Source organism: Otolemur garnettii, unplaced genomic scaffold (assembly GCF_000181295.1).
Source record: "Otolemur garnettii isolate 467f Iridium unplaced genomic scaffold, OtoGar3 scaffold00050, whole genome shotgun sequence".
In the NCBI taxonomy this organism is placed as follows: domain Eukaryota; kingdom Metazoa; phylum Chordata; class Mammalia; order Primates; family Galagidae; genus Otolemur; species Otolemur garnettii.
In genome coordinates, this window is record NW_003852445.1 from 4861292 (window position 1) to 4874295 (window position 13004).

The 13004-nt window shown below is 38.3% G+C and overlaps 1 protein-coding gene across 1 annotated transcript in view; it reads left to right on the forward strand.

The window, feature by feature from the left end:
- The window catches only part of TMCO5A (transmembrane and coiled-coil domains 5A), a 14432-nt gene extending 12284 nt beyond the window's left edge, over window positions 1–2148 (forward strand). Inside the window, exon 11 of the mRNA XM_003791697.2 lies at window positions 1950–2148. Within this exon, the coding sequence (XP_003791745.2) occupies window positions 1950–2148 (199 nt within the window). The remainder of the gene's footprint in view (window positions 1–1949) is intronic.
- The last annotated feature ends 10856 nt before the right edge of the window (window positions 2149–13004 follow it).

The window sequence follows — 13004 nt, forward strand, 5'->3', positions numbered from 1 at the left end:
ACTTCTGGGTTAGGTCAATATAGGTAAAGAAACAGTGGAGGTGGGCTCATGCAAATCATATTAAAACCACAAAGCCTAAATAACTTGTCAGTTAAAGAAAAAAACCAAGACCACTGTAGGAAGGTTTATAGAAATGTATTAGGAAATATTAAAAATAACATGAATGAAAGAAGAGAAGTAACATAATTATGAATAGAAATGTTATATCTTAAACACACCAATTGTCTCCAAATGATTAATAAATTTGATTCAGTTCCAGTCAAACTCCCCAAAAGATTATTCTATGGAACTGAAGAAAACAATTATAAAATATACTGTACATGGAACAGTAAAGGGTCAGGAATAAGCTGGACGACTTTATAGAAGAGCAGAAGGTGGAAAGCTTATCCAGATATTGGGACTTACCCCAAAGCTGGGATAATTTATAAGAGCATAGTATTGGCATAGGAATAGATAAACTGACCAGGAGAATAGGACAAAGAGCTCAGAAATAGTGTACATAGAGAAACTTTGGTGTGAGAGAACAATTGCATGTCAGAGGGGGAAAGAATTGTTCAATAAAAATAGCAGTGAAAGAAAAGTTTCCTTTGCAGAAAAAAATGAGATTGGATCTCTATAATGTGTATATAAAAAGCCAACCCAGGTGTGCTAAAGATGTAAATGTTAAAAAAAAAAAAATCTTTGACATTGTGCATCGTTTCTCTATTGCTGCATAATAAAATACCTGAACATAATAGCTTCAAACAATACACTTTTATTATCTCACAGTTTCTGGGGGCAGGAATCTGTGATCTGCTTGGTAAAGTGGTGCTAGTTCAGTGTCTGTCATGAGGTTGCAGTTAGGAAATTGACCAAAACTGCAGAAGGCTTGCCTGGAGCCAGAGGTTCTATTTCCGAGACAACTTACTCACACATTCTGGTAGTTAGCAGGTGGTCTCAGTTCTTCACCACCAAGACCTTTTAATATGGCTGCTGAGCATCCCCACAGCCTTCCAACTGGCTTCCGTCAAAGATAAGGAGGAGGCTGCAACACCATTCTGACAGTCTGAGAAGACACACACCGTGCCTTCCTCCATATTCCATTCTTTTCAAGTGAATTGTCAAGGCCCTTTCACCCTCAGGGGAATCTCTTGAAGAAAAGACTAATACATTTTAGGCACATTTTTAAACTACCATGGACTTTTAATAAGTACCTTTTAGGCCGTGGGGTAGGAAATGATCTTTTTAAACAAGATATTTTATAATTTATTGATTCTAATTAAAAGATTGAAAGATGAGACCTCATTAAAGTTAAAAACTTTTGTTCTTTAACACCTTAAAGTAAGCAAAAGTGACCGGCTTAGGAGAATATATAACAATGTACACAATGGAAAAGGATTGATACTGAGAACATATAAAAAACTACAAATCAAAAAGAAAAGCCCAAACCACCTAGCAGATAAATGGGCTAGAAAAAACACCTAAGACCAATCAACCTATGCCCAGATGGTCAACATCATTGCTCATCAGGGAAATGCAAATGGAGACCATAATGAGATATTCATGTATACCCATTCAACAAGCAAAATTTCAAAAATCGGACAATATTAAGTGTTGGAGAGGATACGGTTTCACAGAAATGAAACCCTTACTGGTAGAGTATAAATTAGCACAACTACTTTGGACAGAATTTTGGTAAAATAATAAAACAAAAATTAAAAGAATGAGATTATTTTGGAGAGTGGTTAAAGGCTACAAAGAAAACACAGGAATGGAGAGAGATTAACAAGCTGGCTAAAACAGAGAAAAAAGCTGTCTTTGTAAAGGGATGTCAGGAAAGGAGACAGCAATTCATGGGAGACATCTGAATCTCAAGAAGGACCCAGACATACATTCAGGTATGACTTTTTGGTGTTGTTCCAGTTTTCCTAACCTCTGCTTAACAGGGTGTTTTTACTTTGTCTTTTCAGGATTTTCCGCTATCTCTTTTTCACCACCCTATTTTTCATCAGACTGCTGGGCTACATGTTTTTCCACTTAAGCTTTATAAACCCAGACCTCCTCGTCATTATGCTGCCCAAGATCCTGAGCAGGAGCATCTTGTGGAAGCTGAGATGCTTCCTCTTTCCATCGCTCACACTTGAGACAGAGGACATGTTACCTCACTGACCCCTAAGAAGCATCCTTGAGAAGCAGAAGGCAAGTGGACTCCGAGCCTGGAGACAGGAGCTGTGGAACCTGTGGAGGGAAGCGGTTTTCTTCAGTCTTTCCCGTGAGGGTTGCCTACTTGCCTAACCGTCTGTCCCCATGTGGTCTTTCAAGGATTAGCCTTGCCCAGTAAAGAGCTCTGTCAACTGCTTTCTGTGGCTTTGTGGATAAGCTGAATAGTAGCTGATTGCGAGCAAATGTGACCATTTTGACAATTATACGGATAGTAAGCAAAGCTAGAGTTGATTGGTTACTCTAGTGAATCTCAAAGCTCTAAGAGACTAGATCCCTGAAATGCAGAAGACTGCTCACTGCATATAGGAATCAGAAGTCTTAGGTCAGAAGTCGCCTTAGATTTGAAGCTAACTCATAACAAATACATATATACTTATATCTATATATTTAAATATAAAGATGGAGTGAACATGGCCATGAACATATCTGGTGTCTCAGGCTAGACTGGAGCAAGAAGCCTCAAAACAAAGTCATACGGACCTCCTCTTTTTCTCTCTTCTTTGGGTAGTGACTCTCCTTAGCATGGCAAGATGGCTGCCAAGAGCCTAACACCAATGCTGTCAGATTAGCAACCTAAGCAAGAGGAAAGTCTTTTCCAATAGCTCTGGCTATAGAAGGACATAAACTTACCTCTTTGGAGTCAATGGCCTTTCTTTGTCCCACCATCAATGCTTTCAAAGGAAGAGAAGTACCCTGAGCTTAAGTCAATGTCTAATCCCTCGTTAAGGGATCAGAGAGTAATGGGAGGAGAAAAAAATAAGGGAATCGCCTAATCTATATGGAAATTTTTTTCCAACAGGCAAAGGAGCTCAGTTCCCAGCAAAGGGGAAAGGGATGCTGGGCAGGCCAAACTAGGTATCCATGAAACACCTCTTAAATGTGTGGTTCACTTCATGTATCTCCCTACCAGCCAAAATTGTCACTTCTCAAGGTCACAGATGAAATGCTGGAAAACTACTGCAAAGAGCTCAGTGTTAAAACAATGTAAATCAGGTTGCTAAAGTAAGCAAACATTCTGAAATAAATAGTATGTGAAGGGTATAAACTGCTTCACCGATTCAGGAGAGCTTACATATGGTCACATCTCTCATTTTATCAAAATCAATCGCTGAAACACCTACATGCCTTATTAACAGAATACATTCAAACTTCCTCTTGAAGCTTTCCCTTTCTTTCAAATTATGAGTAGTCCTGACAACTCCGAAGTTTAAGGGCAGAGAAAGATCACTCTGGTTTCCACACCAGTCAGGAACAAACTTAAAAGTCCTCGATCCACTGCCATTGCTTCATGAGACCACACGATGTCACTGTTGAAAAGTGATCAAATAATACAAAGGAACACTGTTAATAATCATGGCTGGACAAGAGAATTCAGATAGGATTGTTTCAGAAAACCAAGGCATATGGTTATCTTATATGTAGTATAAGATCTTTTGTTCACCCTGTGTGTCCTGCTGAGACAGGTGGATCACTTTCTTCAAGGTTAACTGCCGCCAAAGGTGCTGCAAGCTTAGGATTCTGGCAGCAGGTGCAAGGTACACCTCTCCTCTGTTCAAATGCCCACCAGCCCTCGGCCCTGGAGTCAGATTCCTAGAGGATCAAGTTCAGTTCTATTTCCTGCCTCCCCAGGATGCTCTTAGTGGAGTAGATCCCCTTCTCCAGAGGTCAGGAGTCTTTCCTTCTGAAGACTCAACCCTCAAAGCCAAAGGGCCCACTAACAGCCTTAAAGAGGGCTCCAAGGTGTACACTTTCCACACCCTGTGGAACGTCTGTGCTGGAGAAGAGGAACATCAGTGTTCTGTGCTTAAACCTGGGTTTTCTAAGCTGCTATTGACTAAGCCTTCTTCATTTCAAAATAATTATTCTCAGAATGATGAGCTCACATTGCTCATGATTTTAAGGGATAAGGGAGAGGAAAGTAAAAGAACATTTGTTAAATCCCTAGTACTGCAGTACTGGGATGTCAATATTAAGAAGACATAATATCTGTCTTCAAGAAGATGGAAGGGGACGCGGATACATCCTTGTGTACATGCTAAGTCCCATAAAAGAAAAATAGAGGAGGGAGTAATTCCCCATGTTTATATGTAATAGGAGGTGATATCAGACCCACAGATCATGCTAGACTTAGAGAAAAAATGACATGCCACATACCTAATAAGCTGGCCACATGTTAGCAAATCCATTATTACTGAAATAACTACAAGCATCTCCTATCCTGAGGAACATGTCTTAAATGCAAGTCACCAAATAGAAATACCAAAATAGTTGAACCATTTTCTTAATCTATCAAATTGTTTGGAATTGGTAAGTTCTTTATAAACCCGGGCTTTATACATTCTTTATAAACTGTAATGCACAAACACTCGTATTCTGATACTACAAATAACTCTGAACATTCACTCATGACCCCATCACGAAATGGGAATCCTCAATAGCATGTCAGTGCCTTGAGGGTTTCCAACAAAGGCGCACGTTTTGCACACCATTTCTTTGCCCGCTGAATGGCAGTGAACCTCTGTGATTCAGAGAAACCTGGCAGCTTGTTCCCACGGACAGCCAGTGCTGCATTAAATTGGGCTGCACTGTTGGCAGCAGAGAAAGATAAGATGCTGCAGATTCCCATCTACCAGCATCCTGCCACATGATGGAGCAGAAAATCCCACCCTCTAAACTCATGAATTTGAAACTCTGAATCTTTTTTTTTCCACAAAAGTACTTTCACACATTGTAGTTTTAGAATCATTTATTTTAAGAAAACTTAACATTTTTTTCCTTTCATGAATATTTCATTATTCATCACTATATTTTCTCCTCTGTAGCTAAGTGGAATGATGCTGAGAACAATTCAAAAGTGACTGCAGAGGACCCAAATCTAAAAAGCCAGCTTAACATCTACAGAATTTCCCTTTTTGTTATTTAAAGTAAAGGTAAATGCTGACTGCGTTCTTTGGAGCCATGCTCAGATGATTGGTGCTAAGGGTGAGAATACAAATCGCAGACATCTGTCTGCTCAGAAGGTAAAGAAAGCCTGCAAAATAGATTTCATAGTGCAATAGTAATGCTGTAGAAGCAGATTCTGCAGCACTTTAGATGATTTTTTTAAAAAGAAAGAAAAGAAAAAACAAAAGAATGGAAAAGGAAAGAAAACAAGAGAAAAGAGAAGAAAATAAAAGAAAGGAAAAGAGAGGAGAAAAAAGGAAAGGAGGAGAAAAGGAAAGAAAAGAAAAAAAGAAAGAAAAGTTGATCCTTGCCAGTGTTAATCTTGGGCAATGAACTGCTGCTACTTTATAGGAGTTTATTTCATCTCAGCTATTAACCATACTTCCTTAAAGTAGTTTAAAACTCAAAACCAGAGCTCTCTTAAAGGCAAGTTTCAATGATTAACATCACTGTTTTTAAAAAAAATCTCTGTAGCCAGGCATGCTGGCTGTGCTCTGGGAGGCCTGGCTACTCAGGAGGCTGATGTAAGAGGCATTCAAGGCCAGTGTACATAGTAAGGCCTACCATCTGTTTAAAAAAAAAAAAATTTTTTTTTTTTATAAGGAACAAAGCTAATAGCAGCTGTTCTGGGTTTGCAGTGGAAACTGGGAAGGAAACATTCATGTCGTGTAGCACAGGGTCAGACCCTGCCTTGGAACAATTGTTAGGGAGGTAAGCTTCTGCTGGCTGGTTGTCTCGCTTCTCCTGGTGTATACTTACAACTAGACTGGCTGTAGGTGCCAGGAGCTGGCCTTCCAGACAGCGCCTTGCCCATTACAGACCACTGAGCAACTTGCTTTGGCTGTTGCAACTCTGCTTCCGTAAGATTTGATCACAGCTGCACGTTGCCATAATGAACAGTAGAGGGCACAGTTCCATGAGCTAGGGATCTCCTCAGTCATTTACATAAGCAACTTACATCCTTGCTAGATGCAGACCAGATGGATGGAGGGCCACAGTAACAGCAAACTTGTACCGTTTTTCATAGGTACACAGGCTCAATTCAGATTTAAATATCAAGAACACAGGTAAAAAAAAAAAAAAAACAGTTGATAAAGTGTATGAATTCTCAATCCCAAGGGCTGAGTCACTGCATACAATTAAAATCTGTGTAAAATCTTCAAAATGGATTTCTTTACAGTCTGTCTTTATACCTGTGCCCACCTTGAAGCAGGACTCCATACTCTGAGAAGTGCCAAAAATAGATCTCAACCCACAATGTTACCTGTATTAAGTTTTATATGCCTACAGATACACACAATATATATAAAACCATAATGTGTATATAAAAAATATAAAGTTTGATGGAGACATGGGAAAAGGCTGCATGTTGCCCATCATACTGCAGAAACGGACTCAGGTGGGCATGTTTATTTTTTCTTTTCAAAGTTCTCTTTCCTTCTATCTCTTCAATCTACTTTCCTCTTCCTCTGCACAGCCTAAAAAAGAAAAAAATTGCCACCCCAAACCATTCAGCTTTCACTCTTAAATTATATTTTCTCCTCAGCAAAACCAAAGCTTGGGAGTTTCCTTTACAGTAAGCTGAGCTCATCCAGGCGTCTCATCAGAGCCAGGAAGAGTCTGGCATGAGGCTGCCTGACACTCACTTAGCATCTCACACAGACTCAATAACGATCCATTTACTGGGCATTTACCATGTGCCAGATGTTGCCTTTAGTGTCTTGTGTGTGCTATTGTATTAAACACAATCTTTAAGGTAGATGTCATTATGCTCAGTACACAACTAAGGAAGCCAGATTCTAAGAGTAGTATAAAAAGCACAACCTCACTACTGAGTAGAAAAAGCCTGTGTGTGGCTCCAGAGCTTGGCCTTTAAAAACTCTATTGCTTCTAACAGCAGTTGACCAGATGGCTAACCAAGGAGATGCTGGTGGAGGGAAGTTTATCTGTGGTTTAGGTAGCTTTCTCCTATCAGTGAAGGGGAAATCCCATCCTTAATTGCATTTATAGAAGAATTGGGTACCAGGGAGAACTCTCAAATAAGTGACAGACTCATAGAATTGACAAGGAACTTAGAGACTCCTCATCAGGTCCAGGGAGGTACTTCACCGAGATCACACAACCAATTAGTGACAGAACCAAGATGTGAACCCAACCTTCAGAGCCCCTTTTCAGTGACCCTTGTGGGGTGAACCCCCACAAAAATTAAATGAAATGTGCTCTTTTAATTCCAGAAACTGAGCAAAAAGACTGGCAAGTATTATGCACTTTTGTCAAGGCCCTAAGCGACCTGGGAAAACTCAGTGGGGGCCTGCAGGCCAGGCTTAACAACCTCCTACAGGTAACCCCGACTGTGCAGTCAAGTCAGCCTGCCAGATAAGGGTTGAAATGGCCCATCTGTGCAGAGGACATGACTCAAAGGCTGATGTGAGTGAAAAGAAAAAGTCCATCGTAATGATGTTGAGTAAAACACTCCATCGTAACTGCAGGGTCTCCAAAACCGTAAGAAAACAGTCATGGAGCCTGTTTCTCAGAAATTTAATTGAGTACATAGAAGAGAAAGGTTTTACTCCTCTGTTTATCCCAACCTTTTACTTTAACAATAGAAGTCAGATAATGTATAGTTCTTTTAGGTCTTCAGAGAGGAATAGCCTGAGGCTACCTTAAGATGGCTGTCTTACTTTCCCGGACTTTCTTTCTTTAGGCTAATCTCATGATGGCTATCTCACTTTCCCAGACTTTCTTTCTCTTCTACAGTTGAAGATAAGAATTGAGGATGTTAGGATTATTGATCAATGTGGTGTACGTGACTAGCTCCCAATAAAAGGGAGTAGACAATAAAGACATTTTGCTTCATGCCATCTAAGAGTATGTAGTTATTTCTTGCTTTCAAACAATTCTAGGAGCGAGCTTGCACCCGTGGCCAAGCCGTCCTTCTCTCCCTACGAGAAAGAACTTCACTTAACAGACCCTCCTATTAAATTAGCAGTGGGATAGTAGTAGAGATTTTTCTGTAATTGTTATTCAAAATCAAAATCAACGGCACCCACTTATGTCTTCCAAGAGCAGGAAAGGATCTTGCTGCTCGTCTAAGTCCTATATCTTCCAAGCGTTACCTCTGGGAAAATAAAACTCCATCTTTCTCTCCTGTTCCTGTGGAAAGTGACAAGGGCAGGGTAGAGAGGGAAGGGGGACACTGGGAACGCACAAAGCTGTTTTTAGCAGAGCACATTAATAAATTTCGAGCTATGCAGTGTGAATGAGGAAGGAGGTGGTAAGTGCTAAAGCTGAAATGCTCTTTGTAATAATAAAATAGGAGGAATTTTTGTCACAGCTGGGAGACAGAGAAGCACAGGAGAGAAAGCTGAACTGTGTGGTAAGACACTGAAATCTAATTAGAGGACATGGACAAGGGACTTTGGGAGGACCAGAAAAGCTAGATTCAATGTTAGAATATTTTCTAAATGGTGCTGCAATGCCTGGTCCTACACAATTATTTCAACCTCCAGTAAAATCTATGGCATGGTTGTAGATAAATTTGACTGTACATGCCATCTCTTCTTGTCTCTTTATTGCAGTTTGAATGTCTGTCCCCTTCCAACACTTAGGTTGAAAACTAATCACCAAGGTGATGATACTGGAAGGCAGGGCCTTTGGGAGGTGATACTACCCTTGTAACAGGGGATTTAGAGAGCCATTTTGCCCTTCCATTCTTTCACCACGTGAGGACACAGCAACAGAAGGCCAGCTTGGAAGCAGAGAGCCCTTCTCACCGGATGCCAAATCTGTCAGCCCCATGAGCTTGGACTTCCCATCTCCCGAACTGTGAGAAATAAATCTCCCTTGTGCATAAGAAATTTTGTTATCGTAGGAGGAATGAGCTCTGGACACCCTTACAACTGAATTTTGGGAGAAAAGAAAAATTTAGGTCAATGCTGGATCAGAAATAATAAAGCAACCATAAATTATAGAACGGCGAAGGAAGTAGGAGAGAATAATTGCAGAAATTCTCAGGAAAGGAACAAACAGTACATGGGATGGAGAAAAGGCATGGCGAGCCTAGCTAATATCAAAAGCACGGTGACTGCTGCTGACATTTGGGTTATAGGAGACTCTTTACCTCATTCTTTTAAAAGACTCAGAAAGTGGCCTTGCACTTCCCCGCCACACAGGAGGCAAACCATGTGGGAGGTTGTAGGAAAATTCCACTGGATTTTAATTATGAGGTTGCAGGCTAGGGTAGTGTTAATTTTTCTTCTAAAATTAAAATGACTTTCCCCGGCTTTCATTATTGGATTCCATGCTCTGTTGTAAAAATATTTTAATGCAAATGAACCAAAATTGTATAATTTTTTCCTGTCATCTTTCATGAAAAGCACATAAGATTCCTAAGTTTCTATCAGAGTTCTAGCAATACATTGTAAATTTTCAAAAGCCCCGTGGATAAACTACAGACAATGTACCCTGCTATGCTAAGAAAATATGTTTGTAAGACTTGAAAATTCCTTTTCATTCTATTTTTAGAAAATAATCAGGTAAGTTGATTTTCTCTCCTCTGAGGACATTTCAGAGAACTTTGAAAGCAAATTCAAGAGTGAATAGTGACCCAAATTACCTTGGGTCCCTTTGAGTCATAATTGTATCCATTCAGATGTGAGTAGACTGAGGTTTTGCCTTGGTCATTCTTACCTGTTAATTGAAACATGACTCTCTACCCAGCTACCTCATTATCTTCTCTAAAATCAAATTATGTTCTTGAGATTGTATGTATGTATGTATGTGAGGGAGCCTCATTCAGTCACCCTAGAGTTGAGTGCTGTTGGGTCATAGCTCACAGCAACCTCAATCTCTTGCGCTCAAGAGATCCTCATGCCTAAGCCTCCCAAGTAGTGGGACTACAGGTGCCTGCCATAACGCCTGGCTAGTTTTCTTATCTTTTTCTCTTCTCTACTGAGAAGAGTCTCACTCTTGCTCATGCTGGTCTTGAACTCCTGAGCTCAAGCAATCTACCATCTCAGCCTAGCAGAGTACTAGGATTACAGGCATGAGCCACTGCATCTGGCCAAGATTGTATTTATTTTTAAAATATTCTGAAACTCACTGATTCTTATTAGCATTCCCAAAATCAATCTAACTCTTACTATATTTTCTGTAGAGTTAATGTGTTGGTTGAAGCTTTTTCTGCTCAAGAAATCAGTTGTCCAATAAAGAAAGCAATGTATCATTATTACACTTCAGCTTCCAAAATTTTTAAATTTTGGAACTAGAAAAAACAACCAAGACAGTCCCTGAGAAGTTAAATGACTTACCTCAGGTTACATAAATGACCCGTACTAGAAAGCAGAACACACAGAGAATCATAGAAATTCAGGTTTATATTTCAGATTTTGAAAGGCAATTAATTCAACCTCTCAGATCTTTTTAAAGAGAGGTTTGCAGAAAGTGGACATTCAAGAAATAGAAATTGAATGCATGTAGAAATGCACATACTGCCCAACCTAGTAATTATAACATCTCTACTTAAAAACCATCAGGAAAATTCCCATTAAGAGCATTTTTTCTAATATATATGAAATATAATTGAACAAAAATCTTCCTGAAGAAGCTAAAAAAGATCCAGTGTGTGTCAGTGGGAGTCATGTGTTTTTAAAGAAAACATTTTTATTGTGGTAAAAATATAACATAAAATTTATCATCTTAACCATTCTTAAGTGTACTGTTTAGTGGCATCAAGCACATTCACATTGTTGTGTAACCATCACCACCGTCCATCTCAAAAACTCCTTTCATCTTGCACAACTGAAACTCTTTACCCCTGAAACACCAGTTCCCCATTATTTCTATTTCCCATCCTTAGTCCCAGACTGACGCTATTCTACTTTCTGTTTCTTTTTTAATTTAACTACTACAAGTACTTCCTATAAGTGGGATTACATGGTATTTGTCTTTTTGTGACTGGCTTATTTAACATAATGTCTTCGAGGTTCATCTGTGTTGTAGCATATAACAAAATTTCCCTCCTTTTTTCAGACTGAATAATACTCCATTGTATGGATATACCACATTTGTCTATCCATTTATCTGTCGATGAACACTAATGTTGCTTCCACATTTTAACTATTATGAATATTGCTGCTATGAATGTGGTTGTACCAATACATTTTTAAAAGCTTGCTCTCAATTAGGGGGTTATATATCCAAAAATAAAATTGCTGGATCATATGATAATTTTATTTTTAATTTTTGAGGGACTACCATACTCATTTCCATAGCAGTTGTACCACTTTACGTTCCAACCAACATTGCACAGAGATCTAAATTCTCCACATACTTGTTAACATATATTTTGAGAGGTTTTTTGATAGTAGCCATCCTAATGTGTGTGAAGTGATATCTTGCGGGTTTTATTTGTATTTTACTAACAATGGTGTTGAGCATCCTTTTATGCACTTACTGACCATTTGTATATTTACATCTTCTTTGGAGAAAAGTCTACTGTTCACTTATTAATCAGGCAGTTTTTGTTGTTGAATGTTAGTTCTCTATATATTCTGAACATTAATTCTTTATCAGATATATAATTTGAAAACATTTTCTGTCGTTCTATGGATTGCCTTTTTACTATATTACTTATGTCATTTGATGCACAAAAAATTTTAATTTATTTTTCATTTGTTTATTAAGTCCGATTTATTTTTTCACTTGTTGCCTACGTCTTTAGCATCATAACAAAGAAATTATTGCCAAATTCAATGTTGCAAAGGTTTTGTTTTGTGTTTTCATCTTAAACTTTTTAAATTTTATGTCTTTAATCCACTTTGAGTTAAATTTTATATGTACTGTTAGGTAATGGTCCAACTTCATTCTTCTGGATGTAAATTACACAATTTTCCCAGCACCATATATTGAAAAGACTAAACTTTTTCTATTGAATAGTCTTAGTACCTTGTCAAAAATCAATTGATTATGCATGTGAGAATTTATTTCTGGGTTCTCTCTCTTCTGTTCCATTGTCCTATATGTCTGTCTTCATGCCAATACCACACTGTTTTGATTACTGTGGCTTTGTAGTATGTTTTGAAATCAGTATGTGTGAGTCTTCCATCTTCTTTTTCAAAATCATTTTGACTATTTGGCATCCCTTATGATTCCATATAAATTTTGGGCAAAGTTTTTCTACTTCTGCCAAAACAATGTCATTGGGTTTTTGATAAGGATGGCACTGATTTTAGTAATTTGAGTCTTCTCTCTTTTTCTTAGTCCATTTAGCTAAATGTTTGTCAATTTTATTGATTGTTTGAGGAACCAACTTTGGGTTTTATTGATTTTCTCTGGTTTTTATTATGTTTCATTCATCTCTCTAATATTTATTATTTCTCTCTTTCTACCTTTGAGTTTAATTTCTTTTTTTAGTTCCTTGAGTTATAAAAGTAGGTTGTTGATTTGATATATTTCTTCTTATCAAATGTGTCTATAACTACAAATTTCCCCCTTAGCACTATTTTACTTTATCTAATAAGTGATGTGCTTTCACTTTCATTTGTTTTGTTATTTTTTAGTTTCCCTTGTAATATCTTCTTTGATTCATTGGTTGTTGAAGAATGTATTTAATTTCTACAAAGTAGCTACTACCCTGTTAAGAGCTAAAAGTGACTGAAATTACCCACCATTTACCATCTCCTGTAAGCTGTAAGCCTCCAAGTAGCTCCAGAGTTCTAAAAGTTTACACCAGACAGATTTGACCAGTACAATTTTTGTCCAGGTGAGAAGATAGATTATTGACACTTCCTCCTCTACCATCATCCCAGAACCCTCAACATGATCTAGTTTTATAGATTCAGAAAACCAGACATAACTCA